Genomic DNA, 27,820 nt, shown 5'->3' with positions numbered 1-27,820 from the left:
AGGATTGAACCCAGGTTTCCTGCTGCACTACCACGCCACCTGCTGACAGAAACCAGCAAATGCACTGTTTGTGTTTATTTTGTATTTTACTAAGGTTTATTAACCTATAGAATGTAATGTAAAAAATTACATTGGTTCATATTATATATATAAATGATGGTGAATGATAATGTAAAGATTTTTATACAAAGGAAATAACATACAGTATATATATACTCAGAAGAGCAGGTATCACTAGTACAAACGTTCTCCACATTACAGCGCATGCGCGTTAGAGAAGGCGACTCTATGCTTGTTTTAGATTGATCACGTGATAAAGAGGCGGTGCAGTGACGCTCCACACCTGCGCTGAGCCACTATTTCTACCTACTGTGACGTCACAGTGCTGCAGCTCTTGAGGAGGATGATGGTGAGAGCTTCATCATTTCATTTCTGCTCATGTGGAGAAACACTAAGCAGAGAAACGTGAGTACAAACAGCTTCTGATCTAATGTCATCATTTATTTATTCATTCAGTCTAACAGTTTAATGTGTTTATAATGTTTTTATTTAAGAAACTAACCAATTATGTCATTGTAAATGATATAAATAAATAATAACTATAGTAAATAATACTAAATCCTCACAACTGATTAGTGGTTTGTTATCTGTGGTGCCACCCACCATTCACCCTGTAGTAGGAAGGTAGTAGGTACTGTTGGTAGAGGGAATCAAGGTGGTACGTCTAGTCTCACATGCTCCACTACAGATGTGTGTGAATACTTTATTTAAAGCAGGATTACACGTGATGAACAGTTCACTGCTGATATGTATTTAATTGTGATGAGCTTTGTCTTGTCATTTCCAGATGGCAAAAAAAGGTAAAGCGAAAGTCTTCCCCATGAGGAAACTGAAGGACTCAAAGGTTCCTGTTCCTGCGGGGCGGCCCCAATATTACAGGGGTAAATTAGGAGAAAGTGTGAGTATCTAAGCAGGTTTTACTCTCGACTCTGATTATTACACTCGATTATCAGATTTGTAGATGGATCAGACATGTTAGATTTTCTCCTGGATTTGGGATTGTTATCATTTTACAGTGTGTTTTTATTTCTGTTCTTCTTGTAGTTGAACATGGAATCGGCAGGATTCGACCTGTCAGACCCAAACATGCGAGTGACGTGTGGATCCTATAACAGCTTCCATGATCCACACTTGAAGAGATTCTTTTACCGACCAGAGAAGAAGAAGCAGCTGGTTAAACAGGGCCTCATCACTGAGGATGATCAGGTACACACTTTAGATCTCCAGGCATTAGGAGATCATATCCACAAGAACTGAACAATTTAGAACTTCAACATTTCAGTAGTGTTTTTAGGATCTCTGAACGAGCACTTGGTTTCTTTTAGGTGCTGTGCTCACTTAAAGATCTGATCCGGTATATAAAATACATCGAAAACGTTCAGCTGAGCTGGCACAAACTCTTCCTACATGAAGAGGTAACGTAAAAACATCTTGTTTAATAAATGTTCTTCTTTAAATTTACACCCCCATCATCAGAAAACTCAGAGCAGAACTAAAACATCAACTTCAGTATGAAAGCATCACATTACTCCACTCTGAATTCAAGAGCTTTGTGTAATGGACTCTGGTTGAAGTGAAGTTTATTAGCATTGAAGTGAACTTATAGTGTGTATCTGGTTGTAGAAGCACCTGCTAAAGAATTTCCTGCGTCTGAAGGCGAAAGGTAAAGTCGCCGAGAACATCAGCTCTGCCCACTTTATAAACTGGCTCATCCACAGAAGCAAGAGCTCCTTCAGGAACATGTACGCTTCAACAGCTTCTTCATTTCAAATCCATTTATTCTTCATTCATTCCTTTACATTGATATTAATCCATCATGATTGTTTTTTCATGTGAAGCAACAAGACCTACCCGAAAACCAGAATCAATCCAAACTACGCTGAACTGGTACAAAAACACATTCATTACATATTATAATGAACAACTGGTGTTGGGAAACATTTTTTTTTATTAAATTCATTAATATTATTGATTATGTGCTCAGGTGTGGGAGATAAATCAAAGAATCTGGCTGGAAAAACTGAAGAAAGTAGTTTTACAAGAGCTCTGTGTGGAACACAAACTCCAGCCTGGCCAGACGTCATCAAGTGCAGATAACCAGGCCACAGTCAACCATTTAGATCAGGACTCAACCCCTCCTGGTTCTCTTGATCCTCTGCCTGGTTCATCTCTAGTGGTTCTACCCACTGGAAACCAAAATCAGTAAGTGCTTTTAACATTTAGTCAGCATTTAGAAGCTTCAGAGAACAAGAGCTGTGGAATCTCTAATAGGACTAAAACTCTTTTTATGTGTTAGGAAAAGCTGCAAGTCGACTGATGGGGCTGAATTTGTGCTGGTGAGTTTCTCACTATTTTATCTTCAGTGTTGTGATTAGATCAGGTTTTGCTCCAGATCATTCTGATTTACTTTAAACTTCCTCTAAACAGTTTGTGTTGATCTCTTTGGACTCTGATTTTAGATTCAGTTCTAACAGTTATTGTTTGTATGTTTTTCTTTGCTTGTTAGGTGATGGTGGATGATCTGCAATCGGTTATTAATGGAATCAGAACCAATACAGTAGTGGAGGAAGTTCAGGAGAATCTGGTCCCTGCTCTGGTGGAGTTTTTGAAGCCCACACCAAACACCTACGTGGATCTTCATGCCTCAAGTCAGGATAAAAGCTTGACATGTACAAATGTGGAGAGTAGGATTAATTCAGATAGTCCAAGTCTTCCTGACAGCTCAGTTTCAGTGTCCTCCAGTGACTCTGTGGAGATGTCCTCCATGTATACGTCCGCTGAGCTTTTGGTGCTGGAGGTGCTGAACTGTTCAGTGACTCTGGTGAAACAACAGCAGGAACAAAGCAGTGACAAAGCTTCAGATGTTGAGGACTCAGACTTGGATGATATTAGCGAACAGAACATTTTTATAGAAAATCCAAGTCCTTCACCAAATCTGTCTCTTATTTCTTTACTTGATGTCACCTCAAATGAGAAGAAAACTCCACATTGTGATGAAACAGAACTTGCTCTCCAATTCTCCACCTTTGAAGAATCTCAAACCAATCAGGTGACTTCTGGCTTTCCTGAAAGTATCCATTCTCAGACCACGACAACTAACGAGTCTGCAAAAGTGGATGAAATTGAACAATTAAGTGAAGATATTGTTGGACACACCATGGACATGGTGATTTCAATTCTGACAAGTCAAGGGCTTCTATCATCAGATTCTGATAAAACTTCACCATCCAAATCTACTACACCAGACTTGGGAGGTTGTGAATCTGTTGAATCATTTTTAAGCCAGAGTGACTCAGACAGTCAGTGTGAAGCCCTTAAAGGACAGGTAGAGCACAAAAAACGGAGTTCACCCAGCACAAGCGTCCACTCACTGGACAAACTGAGTCCAGAATCAAAGAAGGTCCTCAGTGAAACTCTGATAGGAATCCAGGGTAAATTATCAACTCAGGAGTTTCCTCTGCCATCCAATGAAATGATTCCACCAGACAACACAGATGCCATCATGGACCTCATTAATGGCATCCTGAAGGAGATTAAGGAATTGTCCAGCTCAGATTTCATTCTTTCTGGATCATCCACCTCATCAGTAAGAACAAACGTCTCCCCGTCAAAAGACGTTCAGTCTGGTTCTGAGGACAACAAGATCATAAAGAACATCCAGTCAGACAGTTCAATTGAAGATATTATAAGTTCTGTACTTCACAACATCACAGAGCTCAGTTACTGCAGCAAATCTACTGACACAAGAGATCTGCAGAAATGTCTCCCTAAGTTCAACGATGACAGCAAAAATTCTCCAGGTTCTGCTGATCTGATTAAGCTGTCTGATGCCTACAATCTAATTCCGGGGACAGTTATGAACAAATCAGCTTCAGAAATGTTCATGGAGGAGTTCACCATTCCTGGGTCGGTCTATGAAGAAGAAATCCCTTTCAACCAGGAATCACTTAGACCTTTGACTCCTGAAATCCACCCAGTTATAAGGCGACAAACTTTGATTGCTTGGAAGACCATGGAGAATCTGTCTCTTACACCACCTGGTAACATCAATATTTAATATTTATAAAATAATTCATTGTTCTAGCACATAAAACTCTGAATTTTTTATTTCTGTTCAATTTGCAAATGTATTTTATCCAACAGAGACAATAAATGATGCAGAGAACCAAACCATCCAACATGTTCAGTCCATACAAACGAGAGATGAACCCAGCACAGCTGCAAATGCTTCAGATGTCTTGGGTGCTGCAGGAGCTTCTGTCAGCAAAACTCCAAATAAAAAACCAACTGGTGAGTAACAGCCCCAAATAGATTTCTACATCAAATGATCATCTAATTAATTATCGTTTATTTCATTGATATTTCATTGTTCTTTTCTCTGATCCAAAGGCGCTAAAATGAAGAAGAAAAATCAGGTCCTTGCTTTCTTCAGGAGAGCCTGGCAGGCAGTGAAACGGACCTTCACCAAACCATCCAACAAGATTTACCCTGCCTAACTTTTCAGTTCTTCTCAATCCAGAAAGGAGCAGAATTATATTAACTCCTCAGCTAGTAAACTCATTATGAGTGAAATTTCCTTGCAAGACCATCTTTGTGAAGAGCAGAAGACTCTACGGAACCACTTTTGCCACCATCAGGATTTGGACTTTTATCATTGTGAAGCTGCCTTTGTCTTTGCCATCCACATGGCACTACTGTGTTCTGCCCCGTATTGGACCCTCCAGACTTATAACACTGGTCAACCTAGTTCTCTTTCCCTACTCAGTTCTTAGCTGGGAGCTATGCATTCGAGAGCTCTCCTGTACCGGAATCTTCTCTGGTGCTCTTAGGGTAGGGTACTCAATGGTCTTTGCTTCAATCCTACTATGGTTCTACTTACTGTGCCACTGTCTTTAATCTATTCTGAGTAGGGTATGATCGGTGTTCCACAGACTTTTTTGGTTCCATCTTGGTATAGACTTCTTCACTATACCAATCATCAGAATCAGAATCAGAATACTTTATTGATCCCAGAGGGAAATTGCAGAATTTCAACCAGAGTCTGTGGTTCTTGGTGTTTCTGTTGAGAACTGTTGGTTGCTAGAATCTGGGTAACACTGTATGAGAGTGGTGGTGTAGGATTGTGGTGAGCTGAACATCTTTATAGATGCTGGGCTCCTCCCATAACAGGATTCTCACTTCAACACCTTAAGTGTTGGATTACAGAATGAATACTGGGATTGTGTGAGCTGAGCTTCATCTTTATAGATGTTGGGCTCCTCTCATACCAGGATTCTCACTTCAACACCTTAAGTGTTGGATTACAGAATGAATACTGGGATTGTGTGAGCTTAGCCTCTTCTTTATAGATGTTGGGCTCCTCCCATACCAGGATTCTCACTTCAACACCTTAAGTGTTGGATTACAGAGTGAATACTGGGATTGTGTGTGCTGAGCTTCATCTTTATAGATGTTGGGCTCCTCCCATACCAGGATTCTCACTTTAACACTCCAAGCAGAGCATCATTAGTTACCTCAGCACCAGTGTATCTTTGACATGTACCTACTCAGCATTGTTCTAATCTGTGGCACTTCTGTACATCTGGAGGAGTAAATTATTTTCACTAGGGGGCAGAACAGAACTCCACGGCTCAAGAATTATGAAGACATCATGCCAGCTCCTCACCAAGGTATTGCAATGGAGACGACGATCTAGCTGAGGATGTTAATATAATTTTATCTACAAGCCAGGACCAAGTGCCCAGTTGTTCTAGCTGTGTTTCATCTCGCAGTGCCAGCCAGAGGAGGATGGACTCCCCCTACTGAGCCTCGGTTCCTCTCAAGGTTTCTTCCTCTAAGCTCTGAGGGAGTTTTTCCTTGCCACTGTAGGCTTCGGCTGCTCACTGGGGGTTCAAGCACTGATCTTGGACCATCTGGTTTCTTCTCTGCATCATTCCGTTCAATAAAGTTTGTGTACATGAACGTTGGTGAAGGAATTGTGTTTGTCATGAGATTTTACGCTAAATTTTTTATCAATCGATGAAGAGCTTTTTATTAATTACAATAAAAAGGTACAAATTAATACTAAAGAAGAATAATGTCCACGGTCAATCATGTTCCCTTTCTTTACCTGTATATTAGGCAAGACCTTCCAGACAATCTAAGATAGACTTGCATCTGCTGTTTATTAGAAGCCAAAAAGCAAATATTGAACATTTGTAATCATCTTTTTTATATGTAGGGTGCCTGCCAAGTAAACAGTGGTAGAATTCTGGATTGTGGATGCCACATGGTATCAGGAATCTGGCAACCAGATTTTAGGCGGGAATGCATTTGACTGGCTGAATCTACTGTTTAATGCCTATCAAAAAATCTTCAATTAAAATAAAAAAGTGCAAATTAAATAAGTGCTGCTTAAAAGAATGTAAATGTAATGCAGAAAATATAGGCTAATTAATTCAGCTCATAATCAGGGCTGCAATGTGAGGTCCAAGGACATGAACTGTCTACAGAAAATGTAAATTCTAAAAGTATAAGGACACTTTTGCAGAATGCATATAACATATTTTTGCATAATATACAAACTTCGCTGTATTGATTGTAAACGGAGCAAAGAGAACACTAATCAGCCGGTATACTGAAGGGCTGTCTCAATCCATAGAAAAATTTAATAGTGTGCATAAAATAGTATCCCTGTGTAGGGTGAAAGAATTTAGCTCCCTTTTTAGTGAACTGGGTGGAATTTGGGACACTGCAGCTTGTCTCTGCTCTATGTGCAGCTGGATAAGTGAGTGAGTTTCATGCTGATATATTACATGCACGTTATGCTCCGTATCCATTTCATTACTTTTCATACTTACTGTTACTGTAGTATTTATTTATATTCATTAGGATTTAAACGTCATGTTTTACACACTTTGGTTACATTCATGACAGAGCAAGTAGTTGCTGAATACACAAGATTCATCAGTTCAGGTTTTTAATGTCAGTCATGGACAATTTTGTGTCATCTCACTTGAACATTTTTGGACTGTGGGAGGAAACCAGAGCACCTAGAGGAAACCCACACAGACACTGAGAGAACATGCAAACTCCACACAGAATGGACCGTGGCGGCTCCACCTGGAAATCGAACCCAGGACCTTCTTGTTGTGAGCCGACAGTGCTACTTACTGTGCCGCCCCTGTTCCTGTAGTAAATCTCTAGAGACTGCGCCCACGTAAACATAACGCCTAGACACTTACGGCTAGGTTTACAGTTTTATCTTTAAAATTAAAATAATTCTACTTTAGTTAAGTCAAATATTGGCTAGGATGGGTAAACCTGCTGCTGTTTTCTTGATCTTGCTCATTTCAGCTTTTTGGACCTGGATTTCTTCTAGTCTATTGTAAAAAACGATGTACATTTGACTCGTCTCTTCACCAAACCTTTAATGTGGATATGCAGTAACGTCAATACTAGACACAAACAATCACACGTATAAAACGGCATGGATTTATATTTTATTTACAAAAAACATTGTGGGGAAAAAATGCAAAATAGTTTCTCATCAGCTTCGGCTTACATGCCCACCTTTCTACAGAGCTCAGTATACTAACAAAACCAGAATGTGTAGTCTCACGCCTCTCTTTAAAACTTGAACTCCTTGTATTTCTTGGCTCCGGAACGTGTGTCCTGTGGCTGGCCCTTCCTCTTCTTTTGCTGCAGGAAGCATATTAGAATCATATTAAAACATTTTATTTTGTTTTTTCAGCTGCTTAAAACATTTTACATTTATTTTTTCTCCCTTAATCTCACAATCTTGTTCCAGATTGTGAATCTGTGACCGCTTGCACAACCCCAGATCTGATTAAGGAGTGCCAGAAGAAAGACCCGTCCAACGTTTCCTGCCTCAAAAGGCCAATTATGCTTGTGTAAAAGCCTGTCCAGGTCGGTGGCTCTGCTGAGATTCAAACTTACAGGTTCTAACACTCTGCAGTGGTGTGCTGGCTCGTTAGGCTGCTGCACCACATGAGCACTCATCATTTATGCTTTAAATACAAGCTCTGGACTTACCTACAAAAGGGCTATGGACAAGGCTTTTTTTTGCCAGAATTACACTCGCATTATAACTATGTGAATGATAGTGTGTGCACAAACAGCTTTGACTTGTGTGCAAACCTTTTGTGTGCCTGGTTGATTAAGAGATGTCCAAAAAGTAACTGAACCTCATAACCAGGGTAAAAAGACTCAAGCTGTGCTCCAACAGCACACTTACTATACTGAATTGAACACTATATATTATTTATATTATATTTTATATTTGTACATTTATCCAAAGCATCTTACAGTATACAGATTGAGCAACTGACAATTAAGGGCCTTGCTCAAGCACCCAACAGCAGCAACCAAGTGGTTGAGTTTTAACCAGCAACCTTCTGATTACTAGTCCAGTTTCTTAACCGCCAGGGTACAACTGCTCTGATATTTACTATATCAAAATAGTGCACCATCTATGGATAAGTACAGGGCTTGTAATATTTATTTAGATAACACGCCTGATTAAAATGACATTTTAAAAACAGTAGAAATAAGGCATTCGGTGTGCAAGAATGAGAAGCAGCAGCTGTACCTTCTGTTTGGCAGCATGCTCAGCCACCATGTCGCTGAAGTCCTCTTTCTCAACCTGAGCTTGTTGCTCACGCACGTGCTCCTCATACTTCTGCGTCATAGCCATGGGGTCAAGCTCCAACTCCTCTGGGGCCAGAGCCACCTCTACACCTTGGGAGTCTCCACCCAATCCAGAAACCCCGCCAACCTTTCGGCCTGCTCCCGCCTGGAGAGGGAAGCAGAAAATTACTCAGTTTGGGTATTTTGTAGTTCAGTAACCTGATTTTTAAAAACAAGTTGCAACAAATAATCAACAACATTGATTCAAATGGATTAGAAACAGTTTGTAATACATTTCATTATCGATTAGCTGGTCTGTTGTTTATTCATCACTAACATGGGTAAATACAAAACTGCTGATTGTTCTGATCATGTTTGGTTTGTACAAACCAAATTCACTCTTAGTTTCCACTTATGTGCACTACATAGGGAACAACAGTAATTGCTTTTACACACTATATAATGTACTACATAGGCTGATGAAGTCATTTTGAATTTGTCTTGGCAGCTATATAGTATTAGCATCATTTTCAGTCGTTCAGGCTTAAAACCTGAAGAGAAAACATGTCAGATCCACAGCAGAAGGAGGTGCAGGAGCACAGAGAGTTTGTAGGACAGAGGCAAATGAACCACTCACCGCTGACATGTCGTAGATGTGTGTGGATGCCATCATGGCTGCTCCCACTGGACCTGTTCTTCTCTCTGGAAGCACTGTGTATAACTGAGGAGTTTCGTTCCTGTTTTTAAACACACACATACAAATTTACAGACCACTTCAAACTACTGAAAATATTTAAATCCACTAGATTTATACACACACACACACAATATGGCCAAGTATTTGGACACATGCCATTAGCTTGATAGATGTTTCAAAAACAGAGTGACCTCTATGTGACCTTTTGAGCTACAACAGCTGGCATCTTACAATACTTTAAAGTATATCTGTGGGAATTTGTGCACATTCAGTCAAAACAGCCTTTGTATGGCTGTACATGTTCCAGTTCATTCCAAAGCTGTTCAGTGGGGCTGAGGTCAGGGCTCTGCACAGGCTACTGGATTTGCTTTAAACCAAGCTTTTCGGAAATGGCCTTCCCTAAACTTTTGCTTCAAGGTTGAAAGAATATAATTTCTGTTTATAAGTGATTTATTACACCTCTGAGCAACGTTGGCTAAAACACATAAATTCAATAATTAGAAGGGATGTCCCAAAACTTTTGTCCATATATTGTAGATCAAGGACACAGTGCTTCTTCACACAGTGGTTCAGCAGCACACACACTAGTTCCTTCGTCTCAAGCCAACAAACTTTGCCACACTCACCCGTCCATCGCCTCTTCAATCTTCTTCTTCCTGAGTTCAATCAGTTCTGGAGTCTCCATGCCAGCAGGGACAGATGAGAAGCCACCAGGAGTGATTAAACCACTGACGGAGGCAGAAAGAAAGCAGAACAAATGTTAAAACTAGTCCTGAATTCTCTCAAAAGTCTCTTCATAGTCAAATCACAGGAACGAAGCAGTGGTACCTGTCGGCAGGTGTGAAGAAACCAGACTCATCTGGTTTGTCCTCATCACTCTCCTCTTCCTCTTCTTCTTCTGAAGACTCTTCATCAGATGCCTCCAATTCACCCCATGGTGTTCGGTCTACCTCCTCCTCCTCAGTTTTGGCCTGTTTAGACAAACAGGAATATGTATTTTTACTTAATTTTAGTTTTAAGCAGCATTAACATGATAAAGGGAAAACCGTTTCTGCTTTGGCTGCGCTGTTCTTTCCTATGGAGTGATGCTATGCTGCTTACCTTGCCACTGCTCTACCTTCAGCACCTACTGATTCTTAGTGTTTCACAACTAATTGAACTGTTGGAACTGCTGGATTCCACAGAAGCATGGAGGCGAGTAAGCTAGCCTAGTGTGTAGAGCATTGGACTATACGTTGGAAAGTTGTGAGACTAAATCCCAGCTTTGCCATGCAGCCACTGTTTGGCCCTTGAGCATCCTGGATTTACTAATCCTGGACTCACTAGTAGTAGCTTCAAAGAAGTATAATATAATTTAATTTGGTCTTAGATTAACAAAACAATTAAGTTTCATGAAGCCACTGTATTGTTTTGCTGGGTTTTAATATGTCACGTCTTCAAATTACATTTCATACAACACTGCATGTGAATAAACTATTAATTCTCTTCAATCATTACTGCGAAAGCAGTTTTGCCGTGCATCAGGTGAAAGGTATAAAAGCTTCGGTAAATGTCAAAATGTGTCCAGCCTCACGGTGAAAAAACCCCCACAAAATGCTTATCATGTGAAAGCAGCCTTATCTTGAGGAGCGGTTGTGGTTACTGTGTCTGCACCAGTGTGTTTATATGTGAATCTTAACGCACCTGGAAGTCAACTGCATTGGTTCCAAACACATCACCATACAGAGGTTTTCCAGTCTCATCGACGGGAGGCTTACCCCACCCTCCAGCATGATAACCAAACGAACAGTTCTGTTGAAAAAAAAAAAAAAGAACAGATTTCAATACAATACAACTCCAACCACAACACAAGCTTGAGGTTTACAACTACAAAACGCTGGTTTTAAATGTTATGGTTTTGATCTTATAATTAAATATTAAGCATTGTTAGCTGTACCTTCCTCTTGGTTAAACAAGTCTATGTGCCCCGCAAAACTAAAAAATACAGACAAGCAGAAGAACCCTGAGGGCTCTGGTGGTGCAGCTGTCTGATATGCTAGCCCAAGCATCACTGACAGCTCGAGCTCTTGAATCTCAGCTGTGTTAAGCACTGGCCTGGCCTGGCCTGGCTGAGAAAGAAAAGGTCATAAGGGTTTCCCAGCCGTCGCATAAATGTGACCTGTACCAGCGGTGGATGATTCACAGGGAGCACAGGATGACTCCCTGCATATGACAGTGAAAGCTCACTGTGCTGGGAGGTGAAAGCTCAATGTGCTGAAGGGGTCTTCGTGGCCAGCACAGGGATGGTATAAGTGAATGAGAGAAATTAGAGGGGATTAGAGAAAAAATAAATAATACAAGTAATTTAAGGTAGTTCTCCTAAAATTACATGTATGTATTAATAAAATAAGGATAAACATGTAATTTTAGGCGGTTAGATTGTCATGTAATTAGAAAGTTAAAAAGTGCTTCAGAAAGCCAGATTTTTACTGTTTGTAGGTCATGGGCATGTATGGGGGAGGGATCTTTAACAGCAGATAGACAAAAAGACAGACAGATAGATAGACACTTAACGGATGCAATTGAATATGACTAGATTGGGTGATAAGTAAAGGAAAACAACTAAATAAATAAATACATAAACTTATAACTCGGAACCTTTTACAGTACAGAAACAAAAGTGAGTGCTGGTGGTGCTTGGCCACACTTACGTCAGGAATTGGGGCGTTCAGGCCAGGGATCTTGAGGTTGGGATAAGATGGGGGAGGACCGTATCTCTGCATAGCAATCAGCCATGGAGGAGGAACCTTGTGCGAGTTCTGCAAAGAGAGAAAAAATACATTATAACAACAGTTCACAGTGATCGCAATAACACAGACCATCTGTAGTAAAAGTCTTTATTAAGATCTGATTCACCCTTGATTGAAGCAATAAAATCAAGTACTGTCAATGGAGAAAGCGACAAGCATTATTGTTTGTATTTTGTGTTTGTATTTATATGTTTAAGACTTTTGGTCATTTAATGGCAACAATAGGTATTATGTATCTGTCTTTACATTTCAGTCCATTTTACATTTTCATCTTTATTTTTATGGCTGCGAGGTAGGTTAACACAGTACATGCATTATTGTAAGAAATAAGAAGAAAAGAGGAGACTCACCGGGCCGGTCGGCATGCCCAGAGCAAGCCTCAGCTCATCAGACAAGTCTCCAGGCTTCTTCTCCTTCAGTCGTGTCTCAAACTCTTTACCCTGATAGATTCAAAGAAAAATTCTAAATCATCAAAGCAAGGAAAGATCGTTTCACTGTTGACTCTATTGGTTTCTTTTCTGTATGGAAGCTTTATAGGGAAGTCTGAGACCATACAGGCACTGTTGCATATCAGATAAAGTATCAGGTTACCTCATAGTACAGGTCTCCATGAATAGTGAGCTTTGGTTTGATTTGCCACTTGAAGAAAGCATCATGGAGCTTCTGGTAGTCGATGTCGATTTTGCCCATCTTTGGCCGGACTTTCTCTCGCATTTTGGTCTTCATTGTCTTGGCATCCTCCTGTGGAATATGATAGCTGGTCAGCTTATGTACAAAACAGAATTGCTATATCATCAAGAAAAACATACTTTAAATGATTGGCAAACAATTTTTGAGTTAGTCTCTGACCTGAAGGATTTAATGTCATTCAGGGTAATTTTATGAAGAGATTTCTTTTTGGTTTAACTATTTTTATTGGCATGGTGGTATATTTTCCCTTTTGCTGACATAGTTTCAGGTTTTGTAGATGATCCACATTTCAATTCCACTTACTACAACTACAAATATCTGTAACCATGTTACAGATCTGTAGTCTGTAGTCATGTCATTTAATTGAACTCAACTGTGTCAAGCAACTCTATTGCACTCTAAAACGAACTCTAACTTTTTCTTTTTGTCTTTTGAGTTGGATTTTTTAATAATTTGGTGTTGAACAGGGTGGTAAACTGGTGCAGCAGACAGTGCAGATGCTGCACAACTTCAGTGGCCCAAGTTTTCCTGAGGCACTTTGGCTTTCTTCCATATGCCAAACACACCAGTATGCAAGTGACTACTCTTACATGCCACTGAAAGCTCATGATGGTTCATAAAGGTTGAGATCACCCATCCCTTAGATACACACTACCTTATATGCCATTGAGCTTGCCACCATCACATCTACCATAATGAGCCTGCAGTGAGTAAGCTAGGATACTTTGAGTGTGAGTATGGAATTAGCTCCAATGAGCTCTGTTATTGCAATCAGTGAGGGAGGATGGGGGGGGTTAGGGACATTCGTAGTTACGACCCTGGACAGGAGGGCGCTTGGTGGCACAGTGGTCTATGTTGCTAGCTCATCATCGCAGAGATCCAGGTTCAAATTTCATCGATGCTATCAGCTGGCTATGCGTCTGTACAGACATGATTGGCTACGTCTGAGGGAGGGTGGATGCTCAAAGCCCAGAGATGGATAGGCATCCTGTCGAGGAAATTCATGCCTTGAGAGCTCAGTGTTTGGGGGTGGAAAAGAACCCAACGTGAACCTGACCAGGAAGAAGAGGTTGAGGAAAATAAAATATAAGGGGGAAAAAAAGAACCTGGTCAGGATGAAAAAGTTACTGTAAATAAAGAAATTAATGACAAAGCACAATGCCTGGGTGCAAGCATTTAGTAAACACACTTCATAGCATGGGTCACCTTTTCCTGTAGAGCTTCTCTCATCTCCTGGATGCCTGTACGTCTGATGAACTCTGGCAGCTCGAAGGGCGCCTTCTCAATACCTCTCTTGCCCTGTAAATACTTTCTCTTAAAGCACCAGTGTCGTGGTACAGGCACTGTGTTTCTGGTGGCCTTCAGGTGCACCAGCAACTTGGGTTCCTGTGCAGTCACGTCATGCATCTCCACTACGTCTGGACGCACCACCAACTGCAAGTAAAACAAAGTCAAGTTTAATTATCAGCAGAGTGTACGTAAGAGGCCACTGCTTTAAAAATATTTGCCTCTTTTCTTAATTGGGTTTATAGTTTTGCATGTTTATTAGAAGGTTTCAGATCCACCCAGACAAAGATCTAAGTTTGTTCATTTATTAGGATTTTAACGTCATGTGTTACACTTTTGGTTACATTCATGACAGGAACGGTAGTTACTCTTTACACAAGGTTCATCAGTTCACAAGGGTATATTGAACACAGTCATGGACAATTTAGTGTCTCCAATTCACCTTATATGCATGTCTTTGGACTGTGGGAGGAAACCGGAGCACCCGGAGGAAACCCACACAGACATAGAGAGAACATGCAAACTCCACACAAAAAGGACCCAGACCGCCCCACCTAGGGATCAAACCCAGGACCTTCTTGCTGTGAGGCGACAGTGCTACCCACCAAGCCACCCTGCTTCCTTTAAATAAAGGAAAATGTGGCATCCTTGATAGAGATGCATGGTGAAAATGACTGCAAACCAAGAGAAACAAAGGCTTGTCTGATGAACCCTAAGCCTTTTTGATCAAATGTTCTATGGGCTGTCAGGTAAAAAGGTCAAACATTTTGACAGACATGGTTCCTGCTATCTGGCTACCAGACTTCCATTAACATCTTTATCTTTTATGAAATAAAAAGATTATTAAAACTGTTTCTGCATGCATGTTCATCATGCTTTACATTTTCTGTGACAATCAGACGTCATTCAGCATAACAAATACATAAAATACTAGCAAAAACTATGACAAGCAAATAAGCTAAAAGAACCAGAAGAAGTGGGAGATTTTTGGTTGGATATATTGTTAAGGTGTATGTGAGACCTGTTTGAGCTCAGCTACTGTCAGTCTGTTCATCCTTCTCAGCTTCTTTTTAGAAAGTTTTGGAACATCTGGCCTGGCTTCCTGTAGAAAAAGCAAGAGCAAAGTTTATTTCACATGGCTCTCTGCAAAACCCTATTTAGAAAACAGTGATGTCCCTGGAACGTTACCTCGTCGCTGTCATCACTGTCTTTCTTTTCCTCAAAAAATTTCTTCTTGTACATGGACAGTTCGGGCTTTTCTGGTTTCTCTGGCTCCTTCTCCTTCTCTTTCTTCACTTCATCTGTCAGCTGGGATAAAGACAAACAAAAATACATTACTCAAGAGAGAAAAAACTAAAACTGTATTTATCTATTTTATTAGGATTTTTAATGTCATGTTTTACAAACTTTGGTTACATTCATGACAGGAACGGTAGTTACTCGTTAAACAGTCATGGACAGTTTTGTACCTCCAATTAACCTGACTGCATGTCTTTGGACTGTGGAAGGAAACCTGAGCTTCCGGAGGAAACCCATGCGGACATGGGACGAACATGCAAATTCTACACAGAAAGGACCTGGACCGCTCCACCTGGGAATCAAACCTAGGACCTTCTTGCTGTGAGGAGACAGTGCTACCCACTGAGACAACGTGCCACCCCCTCAAAAAACAGAAGGGTGGCAACCTGGCAGTGGTAGGGCTTGAACCGTGGACCTTCTGATTACTAACAGTAGACGTGCTATGGAGTTATTGGATGATGAAAGTTTATAGCCTAGACTAAGGATAGTAAATTGTTTGTCTACAATGTAAAACAATTAATATGGTAGATTTAGCTAAAATGGCAAATGAACAGACATGCACACATACATGTTCCACAGCATTAGATATAAAATGTTGCCCTGCTAGAGGTGGATTAACTTTTAAATAAAATATTTTAGTTGTCTGTTATATCTGTAACAGTTTTGCACAGTTTTAAGTTTAATACTAGCATTATATTTAATCTAATTTTTATAAAAGACTGTATTTACTACAAAATAAAAAAAATATATTAAATCAAAATATTCTATATGGATAAGATCCCCTTTACCTACGAAGTTAAATTGATTCAGTTATACATAAAGTCTCACCTTAAAAGCTTCGAAGATTCTCTTGAAGAAAATAAAGTTGGGGTCATAGATCTCCGGCTCCTCTGTGACATACTCGATCTCCACTTCGGGCTCTTTGTCTTTATCCTTCTCTGACTCAGGCTTTTTGCTCTCAGCTTGTTCGTTCTTTTCCTGGTTGCTCTTTTTCTTGTTTTTCTTTTTTCGGTTCCTGCGTCTGCGGCTTTTCTACACAACACATTTAACACACAAAGGGTTTGATCAGGATAAACACTTGTTGCATGATAAATGTTAGCTAGCTAGATCATCACCTAGTTCAATCAAATAATGGAATCGGTATTCAAGTTTAAGTGCTTAAACAAAGCTCTCTCCATCCATTACATGTTAAGAGGGCAAATCTGTCCCTACGAAGAGCAAGGTTTATTTTTGTCTGTAGCAGCCGGCAGCTGTGGTTGTGCTGATTTATGAGACATGAATCTCAATTCATGGTAATTCAATTTACTCATACACATTTGAAAATGTGGCTGCAACGTCTGTATTTTTTTGCTGGGATAATTTTTTTGAGGGAAGAATATGAAACATTTTGTTAGCAGCACAGATATGCGGACCTGGTCATACATAAATATCTGTAAACATAGAAATCTGTAACTGCAGAATGACAGCAACATGGGTCCTAAAAACCTTGGGCTCAATTATAGCCTTGGGTGATTGTGATCTCTCCTAAACATGCAAAAGGTGAAGTGGCTGCTCATGCATGATGAATTGGTACCCTGTCCGAGGTGTACTTCTGTCTTGTCTCTAGTGTTTATGTGAAACAACCGCAGATTGGACATGTGTTGGAGAGGGCGTGTTGATCTGGCTCTCCTTGATCAGAATGGGGGTTGTGCAGATTTATAAATGTGAATTGTAAATGACCAGATTACTCCTTCCTGCAAATGTATGGCTAACGGAATTTTGTTACTTACATCTTTTTTGGAAAGTGTGCCTTCATCCTCGTCCGAGTATGTACGAGAGCTGTTCAAATCCAAATCTGGAACATCGTTCTCTTCCTCTTCTGAGAACACAAACACAAACAAAGGTGTTAGGATAAGTTAGCTAAAAGATAATGTGAGTTTCGGGCTTCCCCGGAATTTCTTACATACTGACCAGTAGGGGCTGTAGTGAGCTGCTCCTGTCTGATCTCTTTCAGCTGCAGGATCTTCTCCAGAGCCTGAGGGATCTTTGGACCAAGGCCGACATCCTCGCCCTGCCAGACCTGTTCAAACACCAGCATTTAGTATTCATTAGGCTGTATTATTATTTAGTAACACCACCTGATCTGCTGAACCATGGGTTTTACAATCTTCTTTGCTTTTATATTCTATTAACAAAAATGTTGCCCTTTTCATCAAATCAATTTGTGCTGAGTGTTGCATCTTGTCTGACACACGTGCAGCCACAGAGCTCTTTTTTTTTCACCTCACTGCCATCAGTGATCAGCCCACGGTCAACCGTGTATCAATGTAGGGGCCAGTTTGGTCATTAGCACAGCTGGGATTCAAACATGAGACAGCTTCAACAATTGAGGAACTTCTTAACTTTGACGACATTTACATTTTTGGCATTTAGCAGATGCCTTTGTCCAAAGCGACTTAGAGTATACAGTCAGAGCAACTGACGGTTAAGGGCCTTAATCAAGCAATTGAGGGTTAAGAGCCTTGCTCAAGAGCCCAACAGCGGCAACCTGGCAGTGATGGGGCTTGAACCAGCAGCCTTATGGTTACTAGTCCAGTACTTTAACCACTAGGCTACAACTGCCTGGTATTTAAACAGAACAGGTATTGACTGGTATTTAAACAGGACAGTGACGTTAGACGAGAAAACAATTAGATTGACCCCATAAAAGCATTAAATTAATGTTGCATCTAGTGAAACATACAGGAAATGTAATAGATGCATTAATGAAGCTATTAAACAAAATGAAATAAAAGTCTGCACTTTATTTTAGCTGTTGGCAATTTTAGAGCTCCAGGCTATTTAAAGTCAAAACTTTTTTTAAATGTATTTTTATTCTCTTGACATCCGGTGCTTGCTAGCTAGTTACTAATTACTTTACAAACCAACCAACCACTGAAATTTGAACACTTTACCTTCATACTAATGTTCATACTAATGCAATTCAGGGTAACACGGTCATGTCTGTGTAGATGCCCATCTGACTAAGAGCACCCTGATCTTAACGGTAGTGGGATAGCGCATTTTACCACTGCACCACCAAGTGCCCACGGAATGCTGCTATACAAACAATAACATAAAAGAAACAAGTCATACCTCTCTAGCATCGTCTCCAGGTGGAGGTGGTACTCTTTGTCTCTGATTACTCAGTAATACCATGGGAACGCCTGGAGGGGGTGGCCCACTAGACAAGGCTACAAGAAAAAGAATACAATTACAAATACTGAGATGAAGAGAGTGATGGTCACATAAGCAATGTAGGTAATGTAAGCCAATCAATGCAGTCTGTGTGGTGGTTTATGTATGCAGGTTGTACAGTGCTAATCCGATGAATACACACTCGATTTGTTAGCTAGAACAGTTCCAATAGAAAAAAAAAACAACAACAAATGATTCCCACCAAACATGTGTGCTGGAGAACATGAATCAGCCATGAAAAGCACATTAAACATGTGGCCCAATAATTCTATTATCTACTAACGATTCATAATACACCAGGTACTGACCTCTGAGAGGAACAATAGGAGGCAACAGCTTAGCTGAAGGTCCGGGATCTGGCATTCTGATTCCTGGTGGTCCTGTCGGCATCTTACTCAGATCCTGCTGCCTCTCGTGGTCCAGTAGCTGTGCTGCCTAAAAAACAAAGAAGGCTTTTTTTTTATATATATATAAAACAAAAACAAACACTCAGTTTTGCTCGGTTTTTGGGCCGTCACTGCCAAAAAAATTAAACACCGAATAAACCTGTGCAGAGCTGAAGTTGTTCTTCAGCAACTGGAAAATGTAAAATGTGCACACAAACATGTAGGCTAAATACTGTTGTGTGTTTTTTCTTTTTATTTCTTACTCGTTTCTGCTGGTCAAGAAGCACCTGCTCACCCAGGACTCTGGATTCGCCCTGAAATACAAAATATAGTCACAATGTCAGTTCCAGCAGCATTAATCCAACACATACAAACCAGATGAAATCTCAACATACATAGGTAATTGGTACGACTAGGTTGGCATTTTAGAGAGCAATCCCACATTTTCCAATCCTGGAATTGCCTGTTGTGTCTTGTCTTTTAATTGAAGCAATGAAGTTTCATGAAACCATTTTATTCTTTTGCTTTTTTATGTTCTCACGGCTACATTTCATAAGAAACTACCGATCTGGGTTTTTGGCACCGATTCCGATTTCCTTTCAGGGATATCGGCCGATAGCTGATACCGATGAGGGGGGGATGGGGGTTTGCAAATTTAGCAGTAAATAAAGTACATCAAACAACATCAGACATATTTCATTAGTCTAACTGACCACACACACACACACACGCAGGTTTAATGTTATCCAGTTCAGTCTGGAAAAACCTTAAAAAGAGCCTCACAGTGAAGATAAACTGAAGCAGCGTGTGTGTGTGTGTGTGTGTGTGTGTGTGTGTGTGTGTGTGTGTGTGTGTGTGTGTGTGTGTGTGTGTGCGTGTGTTTGTGCCTTTAAGAGAAATGATCTGTTCACTGTATCGCTTAAAGTGATTCACGAGTCGATTCATTTTCCGCGAAGCGTAAGTTTCTCTTCTCAGTTATCTCTCCGTGTTTACTGTTATTAATTAATGTCGTGGTTTTAAATAAACACCAACTACTACAGAACATTTTGTGTGACTCTCTTACATTAAAAAGCTCAATCAAAAAGCTTAATTAAACTGCTATTACCACAGATCTGTTACCAAAGTGAACCAGGAGTTTATATAACGTGCTGATAGAATCGACTCAGATGTGACCGGGTTGAATTATCTTTTTAAAGTAAATATTACAATCAGCAAAATTACATCGTATGTATGATGCACAACGTTAAAGATGTTATTTTAGGTCATGAAGAGCTTTCACGATGGTTTTTGTACGATTGTTGACGAATTTTGATGCGATGGTTGGTGCTTTGTAGCTCAAAGTCTGGATCAATCCACTGAGCTGTTAACTTAACGTGATCTTTTATATATCACACGATCGGATCGGCTACTTTTAGGAAATATCAACCAATCGCCGATAGCATATTTTGATTAAAAATCGGCCGATACCGATTCATAGCCGATCGATCGTTCCATCTCTAATCATCAGCATTTAATACAGCCACTTAATGTATTTTTCAGGTAGCTCAGCAGTAGCCTTTTTGCTGTTTTTACTAATAAAACTGACGTTATCTTTATTTTTTCAGCACAAATGTATGTGTTGGTGGTGCATGTCAGGCTGTGAGAAGACAAGGAGATTAGGGTATGTCTGAAGCCAGCCCCTTCTTGCTGCTCACTGGGTGCAGCCAACAGAAAGCGGTTTTGCTGCATAACAAAAGAAAGGCTTAAACACTGCACTAAGGGGCAACATCTGCCCAGTCTCATAGTGTTCGAAGCCTAAAATGCTCATATGAAAGCCTTAGATGTGTCATCAACATTAATTACATTTCAGAATTATTTATATTATACTCAAAACAGCTATTTGTTCAGACTTTGGAATATATTATAAAATAGGTGACACGTGTTGCCATTTAGTACCTGGCTACCTCGGTCATCTTGCTGCATTACCATATTGGCTGGATCCTGTGCCATGCTTGGTGGATTCATGCCTAAATGTATTCCAGGAGGGGGTCCTCCCATCATGGCCATCGGCTGTAGCATGCTCATGCCAGGAGGCAGAGGCATGGAGGGCATCGGGGGCATTGGAGGCAAACCTGGTGGCATCTGACAGAGAAAGAGAATCTTAGGTCTTGATCACACAGTGTTATTGCATAAATGTAGAATTTATTTAAGACCCAAACACACATCAGGATACTTTGGAGGAATACTATCCATACAGTCACAAGGAATTAGAATCAACATGACAGCATGTAAAAATAGTACTACTACTACTAATAATAATAATAATAATAAGACATAATAAATAAGAATTTAATGTAACAAGAAGGCTCTTAGTTGAGCACACATCTGTAACTATGACACAGTAAAAAGGAAACATGTAGCATGTGCACTGTGCAGACCTTTTCTGTTTAATACCACATGATTCATATCCCACTGTACAATGCTATGCTAGGGCTAGCAGAAAAACAACAATGCTGCAACACAGGCACTCGCGTGGTATCCCACCACTGCCGTGTATTCAAACTTGCAAGCCACTGACCCGGCTGGGCATTGATACAAACACAGAGAGGCTGCTGCTGTGATATGCAATCTGGTCTGAACGCCTGCACAAGTGAAAGGGAGACACATGGAGCTTAATGTGGCTCTCGGTTTGCGATACGGCTGTGTGGGAGCCCAACACTGGCAAGAGATAAGAAGTGGCCATGGATAGTACATTTGTTGAGGGGTGATCTGCCACCCCCTTCAAAATTGGGTTTGAGAAACATGCTCTTGAGGGCATGTCCTTAAGGTGACTAGTAGGAGAAATTTAAACAAGCCAGCTAGCTTTTGTGGCGTTATTATCAGAGCCATGCTGCTGGTAGTAACAGAGCCTGGGAGTTCTTGGTTGTCTAAATCTGGAGCTGGGCTCTCAAATGCAGAAGGCATCTGTAATTACATGAACCTAGCCATTGGGAGGACACACATCAGTACACCCTTAGTGCTGGTCCCAAGTCAAAATAAATAGGAAGATTGTGAGTTAGAGCATCCAGCATAGAAACTGTGCCAAAACAATTAAGTGGAGGAATGATCCACTGTGGCTACCCTTAATGGGAACAGCCAAAAATAATAATTCATTCATGTAGGTTTCTTAGCCTTACATATTTGCTTTGAACACTGTCATTCTCATGAACATGCTCTACAGATAATTCCACTTTATGAGCAATGAACCAATGAGCAGTGCACCCTTCCATTACCCTACATCAGGATTTAATAAGACATCTAAAAGTATTGTGCAGAAATCTCTTACCTTGTTCATGGGCTTGTCATCTCCACTCTGCATGTTGGGTTTATTTAAGATCACCCCCGTCTAAAGAATCAAATCACAATCTTAAGTATGTAGTTAAAAAGCTAAGCACGAAGACATTTATCTGAATATTATTTAAATTGCATTACCTGCATCATGTAGGTTTTTAATCTGTCGATTAACTCTTCTCTTGGACCTATGTAAAAAATAAATACACACTGATGAGCCAAAACAATAAAACCCCCTTCAAAATGTGCTTGCCAGTGGCTATTTAGCAAAAATTGTGCATGTCACAATCAGAAATACATGTGTGTGTCTTTTCTCGGATATATAGCTCACTCACTCACTTTCTTAACCGCTTATCCAATTAGGGTCGCGGGGGGATGCTGGAGCCTATCTAAGCTTTTCAATGGGTGCAAGAAACACAGTAACACCCTGGATGGGGCACCAGTCCATCGCAGGGCAGACACACCCATTCACCTATAGAGCAATTAAGTGTCTCCAATTAACCTGACTGCATGTTTTTGGACTGTGGAAGGAAACCGGAGCTCCTGGAGGAAACCCACGCAGACAAACTCCGCACAGAAAGGACCCAGACCGCCCCGCCTGGGGACTGAACCCAGGACCTTCTAGCTGTGTTTGTTTGTTTATTAGGATTTTAACGTCATGTTTTACACTTTTGGTTACATTCATGACAGGAAACGGTAGTTACTCATTACACAAGATTCATCAGTTCACAAGTTTATATCGAACACAGTCATGGACAATTTTGTATCTCCAGTTCACCTCACTTGCACGTCTTTGGACTGTGGGAGGAAACCAGAACACCCGGAGGAAACCCACGCAGGGATCGAACCAAGGACCTTCTTGCTGTGAGGAGACAGTGCTTCCCACCGAGCCGGATATATACAGGGGTTGGACAATGAAACTGAAACACCTGTCATTTTAGTGTGGGAGGTTTCATGGCTAAATTGGACCAGTCTGGTGGCCAATCTTCATTAATTGCACATTGCACCAGTAAGATCAGAGTGTGAAGGTTCAATTAGCAGGGTAAGAGCACAGTTTTGCTCAAAATATTGCAATGCACACAACATTATGGGTGACATACCAGAGTTCAAAAGAGGACAAATTGTTGGTGCACGTCTTGCTGGCGCATCTGTGACCAAGACAGCAAGTCTTTGTGATGTATCAAGAGCCACGGTATCCAGGGTAATGTCAGCATACCACCAAGAAGGACAAACCACATCCAACAGGATTAACTGTGGACGCAAGAGGAAGCTGTCTGAAAGGGATGTTCGGGTGCTAACCCGGATTGTATCCAAAAAACATAAAACCACGGCTGCCCAAATCACGGCAGAATTAAATGTGCACCTCAACTCTCCTGTTTCCACCAGAACTGTCCGTCGGGAGCTCCACAGGGTCAATATACACGGCCGGGCTGCTATAGCCAAACCTTTGGTCACTCGTGCCAATGCCAAACGTCGGTTTCAATGGTGCAAGGAGCGCAAATCTTGGGCTGTGGACAATGTGAAACATGTATTGTTCTCTGATGAGTCCACCTTTACTGTTTTCCCCACATCCGGGAGAGTTACGGTGTGGAGAAGCCCCAAAGAAGCGTACCACCCAGACTGTTGCATGCCCAGAGTGAAGCATGGGGGTGGATCAGTGATGGTTTGGGCTGCCATATCATGGCATTCCCTTGGCCCAATACTTGTGCTAGATGGGCGCGTCACTGCCAAGGACTACCGAACCATTCTGGAGGACCATGTGCATCCAATGGTTCAAACATTGTATCCTGAAGGCGGTGCCGTGTATCAGGATGACAATGCACCAATACACACAGCAAGACTGGTGAAAGATTGGTTTGATGAACATGAAAGTGAAGTTGAACATCTCCCATGGCCTGCACAGTCACCAGATCTAAATATTATTGAGACACTTTGGGGGGTTTTGGAGAAGCGAGTCAGGAAACGTTTTCCTCCACCAGCATCACGTAGTGACCTGGCCACTATCCTGCAAGAAGAATGGCTTAAAATCCCTCTGACCACTGTGCAGGACTTGTATATGTCATTTCCAAGACGAATTGACGCTGTATTGGCCGCAAAAGGAGGCCCTACACCATACTAATAAATTATTGTGGTCTAAAACCAGGTGTTTCAGTTTCATTGTCCAACCCCTGTAGTTGCATGTACTAGGTTGAAATATCGATTTTAATAATCACATAAGGGCTAAATCTGATCATGGTTAGATTATTGGGCCAGTCGTAGCCTAGTGGTTAAGGTACTGGACTAGTAACCAGAAGGTCACTGGTTTAAGCCCCACTACTGGCAGGTTGCTGCTGGTGGGCCCTTGAGCAAGGCCCTTAACCCTCAATTGCTCAGACTGTACACTGTAACTAATGTAATTCGCTTTGGATAAAAGCGTCCGCTAAATGCCGAAAATGAAAATGTAAATGTAAATTATTGATGCTCAGGTAAACACACTTATTGATTCTGGCCATGTGGTGGTCAGCCAGGGAGTGGAAATATATAATGACTTTATAATAGAGGGAAATAAATTCATAAATAATGTAAAAGCACAAAGTACCCCGTACAGAAAAGCACAATGTAACACCGTGATATAAAGCTACATATACCGTGATGGGGTGTTCGATTATATTGCCCAGACTTAAGATGTGAAGTTGTTTCAAGTTGATGTGATGTTTAAATACATGTATAAAGTAAACTCGGGATTAAATAATGCTTTACTAAACGTTAAAAAAACAAAATGCTCCAACAGGAGGTTTAATAGTACAACAAAAGTACTAATATGTGACGTATTAAATGAAAGCACTAGCTAGCGTTAGCTTAGCAACTCGCACAACAAACATGGCGAAGCCGCGATGAACCTTCTTCATTCATACAACTATTACACGTGGTAGCAGAAGCTCTAATGTGTTCTAGTAACAAACCGCACACATTAAATTATCACCGAGTTACAGAAGTGTAACGTAAAACAACAGCTAGCATGTTAGCGGCCCACATAGCAATGATGCTGCAGCGCTAATGCTAGCAGTTAGCAAGATGCTAACGCGTGCTTTTATTCCAGAGTTTCTTACCCAGAACAGGAGCGCCAATCTCAGCCAGTTTGCTCTGTAACTCAGAGTGGGTCCATGTGTTCAGGTCCGAGTTAGAATCGGTACCCGAGGCTCCGTCAGCCGACATCTTCACGCTTAGCTACACAACAGAGTCAGACACAACGCTACAGCGCAAAGCACCACGGGAAATCCAGTATACCCACTGCAAACAAAACCGACAGTGACATCTAGCTGCAGCGCCACATGAGCAAACACTACACCCGGCATGGTGAAGTCTTACACTGGGCACAATGCCCCATATTGGACTCACAAACCCTGAACTGGATATGAATGCCCATGCTGGGCAAAGCCACACATTGAGCACGAATGTTCTGGGTTGGACATGAATCCCCATGATGGACAAAGCCACATCTTAGGCACAAAACCCTAAACCGAACATGTATTGAGTGATAAGATAACATTTTGGGCTTTCTCCAAGGGTCAGACAGGTTTGCTGCTCCACCATAAGTTTGAAATTTCTGGGCGCTCCTACCAGGTGTCATGGAGGGGATCCATATCTCCTCCATGCACTCTCTCAACCGGTGTTCCTCAGGGCTCTGTACTTGGCCCACTTCTTTTCTCTATCGACACCCGCTCTCTGGGTAAGGTCATAGCCTCCCATGGCTTCTCCTACCACTCCTATGCAGATGATACTCAGCTCATTCTGTCATTTCCTCCTTCAGACACACAAGTCACAGCTCGCATCTCAGCATGTCTGCGAGATATCTCACAATGGATGTTAGCTCATCATCTAAAACTTAATCAGAGTTGTTACTTATTCCTGGAGATCAATCTCCAACCCAGGACCTAGTCATCTCTCTTGATGACTCTCAGATCAGACCATCTGATAATGTAAGAAGCCTTGGTGACGTCCTGGATAACCAGCTGACCTCTCCACGTGTAGCCAACATGACAAGATCGTGCCGGTTCTTCCTTTATAACATCAGGAAGATTCGACCATTTCTCTCCATGGAAGCTACTCAGATTCTTGTGCAGTTACTTGTAATCTCACAGGTGGACTACTGCAACTCCCTCCTGGCAGGAGCTCCCATGTCCACTATTAAACCCTTGCAGCTCATTCAAAATGCAGCTGCCCGACACTGATGCTCGAGTTTGTTTGTTTGTGTATTAGGATTTTAACGTCATGTTTTACACTTTGGCTACATTCATGGCAGGAAACGGTAGTTATCATGACAGGAAACAGTAGTTCATGACAGGAAACGGTAGTTATTTAAACAAGTGCAAATTGCAACTGTTTATTTTATAAAAGATGCCATTGGTAAGGAAGATTTTATAAAACTATTTTGAAATAAAGAGCTGTAATGTTGATGCATGATAGTGTTTTAAATAAAAACATGAGAACCTAATGACATAATTTCACACTATGACTGAAATAAAACCACAATTACGTGCTGCTCCAAATGTTGGTGATTATAAGATCCTCTCAAACATCCTGTGTATTCAAACTATTGCTAACACACTACATGGCCTTTAGTATGTGAACACCCCTCCTGATTATTGTATATTGTATTGTATATGATCCGGGCCAGTGATAGCTCAGTGGTTAAGGTCCTGGACTAGTAAACAGAAGGTTGCCGGTTCAAGCCCCGCCACCACCAAGTTGCCACTGTTGGGTCCCTGAGCAAGGCCCTTAACCCTCAATTGCTCATCGTGTTCCGCTCATTGTGTAAGTCGCTTTGGATAAAGGCGTCTGCTAAATGCTGAAAATGTAAATGTAAATGTATAGCCATGCAATCTCCATAGACAAACGTTAGCATTACAAGGGTCATACTGAAAGTCACAAAAAAGATTTTTTGGAACAGCTACAGAGTGGGAATTATACAATGACAGTTTGGGGGGGGTGGGTGGTCAACTTTGTACTGTATATCTGTTAAAGTAGCTAGCTCTCTAGCATCTAGCTTGTTCAATACACATTATTGCTTTGTGAGTTTCTGAATTGGGCGGCACGGTGGCTAAGTGAGTAGCACTGTCGCCTCACAGCAAGAAGGTCTTTGATTAGATCCCCAGGTGGGGCGGTCCGGGTCCTTTCTGTGTGGAGTTTGCATGTTATCCCCGTGTCCGCCTGGGTTTCCTCCGGGTGCTCCGGTTTCCTCCCACAGTCCAAAGACATGCAAGTGAGGTGAATTGGAGATACCAAATTGTCCACGACTGTGTTCGATATAATCTTGTGAACTGATGAATCTTGTGTAATGAGTAACTACCGTTCCTGTCATGAATGTAACCAAAGTGTAAAACATAACGTTAAAATCCTAATAAACAAACAAACAAACAAACAGTTTCTGAATTAGATTGTGTCTGCTGCATAGTGTTAACATCAGCTAGTTTTGCCTG

The 27,820-nt window shown here is 41.1% G+C and overlaps 2 protein-coding genes across 3 annotated transcripts; one reads left to right on the top strand and one right to left on the bottom strand.

Moving 5' to 3' along the window:
• The first annotated feature begins 411 nt into the window (after positions 1–411).
• LOC134311951 (uncharacterized) lies at positions 412–6,021 on the top strand. The gene is made up of 11 exons (XM_062993604.1): positions 412–465; positions 848–958; positions 1,105–1,266; positions 1,386–1,475; positions 1,684–1,802; positions 1,899–1,947; positions 2,045–2,262; positions 2,357–2,396; positions 2,567–4,100; positions 4,204–4,350; positions 4,450–6,021. The coding sequence occupies exons 1-11, from the start codon at positions 439–441 to the stop codon at positions 4,554–4,556; spliced, it is 2,604 nt and encodes an 867-aa protein (XP_062849674.1). The 5' UTR covers positions 412–438; the 3' UTR covers positions 4,557–6,021.
• A 1,498-nt stretch (positions 6,022–7,519) lies between these two features.
• Positions 7,520–25,588, bottom strand: sf3b2 (splicing factor 3b, subunit 2). 2 transcript variants are annotated; one of them, XM_062994373.1, is made up of 22 exons: positions 25,451–25,588; positions 22,503–22,549; positions 22,357–22,416; positions 20,988–21,173; positions 19,316–19,366; positions 18,975–19,101; positions 18,565–18,662; positions 17,401–17,509; positions 17,220–17,308; positions 16,279–16,482; positions 15,340–15,459; positions 15,173–15,253; positions 14,071–14,298; positions 12,766–12,915; positions 12,525–12,614; positions 12,076–12,183; positions 11,069–11,176; positions 10,214–10,356; positions 10,012–10,113; positions 9,326–9,425; positions 8,651–8,854; positions 7,520–7,740 (listed from the first exon to the last, which is right to left on the bottom strand). In XM_062994373.1, exons 1-22 carry the CDS (start codon positions 25,554–25,556, stop codon positions 7,669–7,671), a joined length of 2,583 nt encoding a protein of 860 aa, XP_062850443.1. In that variant the 5' UTR covers positions 25,557–25,588; the 3' UTR covers positions 7,520–7,668. The 2 variants fall into 2 exon arrangements, with proteins under 2 accessions (XP_062850443.1, XP_062850444.1); XM_062994374.1 differs by having other exon boundaries at positions 21,018–21,173.
• Between the last annotated feature and the right edge of the window lie 2,232 nt (positions 25,589–27,820).

Source organism: Trichomycterus rosablanca, chromosome 4, assembly GCF_030014385.1.
Source record: "Trichomycterus rosablanca isolate fTriRos1 chromosome 4, fTriRos1.hap1, whole genome shotgun sequence".
In the NCBI taxonomy this organism is placed as follows: Eukaryota; Metazoa; Chordata; class Actinopteri; order Siluriformes; family Trichomycteridae; genus Trichomycterus; species Trichomycterus rosablanca.
Note: the sequence above shows the minus strand (reverse complement) of the source record. Positions and strands in the feature narration are given on the sequence as shown.

Coding starts and splice junctions, on each gene's coding strand:
- LOC134311951 (XM_062993604.1), top strand. CDS start 439: ATGTGGAGAAACACTAAGCAGAGAAAC. Junction 1,803..1,898: donor AAGAGCTCCTTCAGGAACAT/GTACGCTTCAAC, acceptor TTTCATGTGAAG/CAACAAGACCTACCCGAAAA. Junction 2,397..2,566: donor ATGGGGCTGAATTTGTGCTG/GTGAGTTTCTCA, acceptor TTTGCTTGTTAG/GTGATGGTGGATGATCTGCA.
- sf3b2 (XM_062994373.1), bottom strand. CDS start 25,556: ATGTCGGCTGACGGAGCCTCGGGTACCGATTCTAACTCGGACCTGAAC. Junction 17,309..17,400: donor GCTCACTACAGCCCCTACTG/GTCAGTATGTAA, acceptor TTGTGTTCTCAG/AAGAGGAAGAGAACGATGTT. Junction 10,114..10,213: donor TTCTTCACACCTGCCGACAG/GTACCACTGCTT, acceptor TGCCTCCGTCAG/TGGTTTAATCACTCCTGGTG.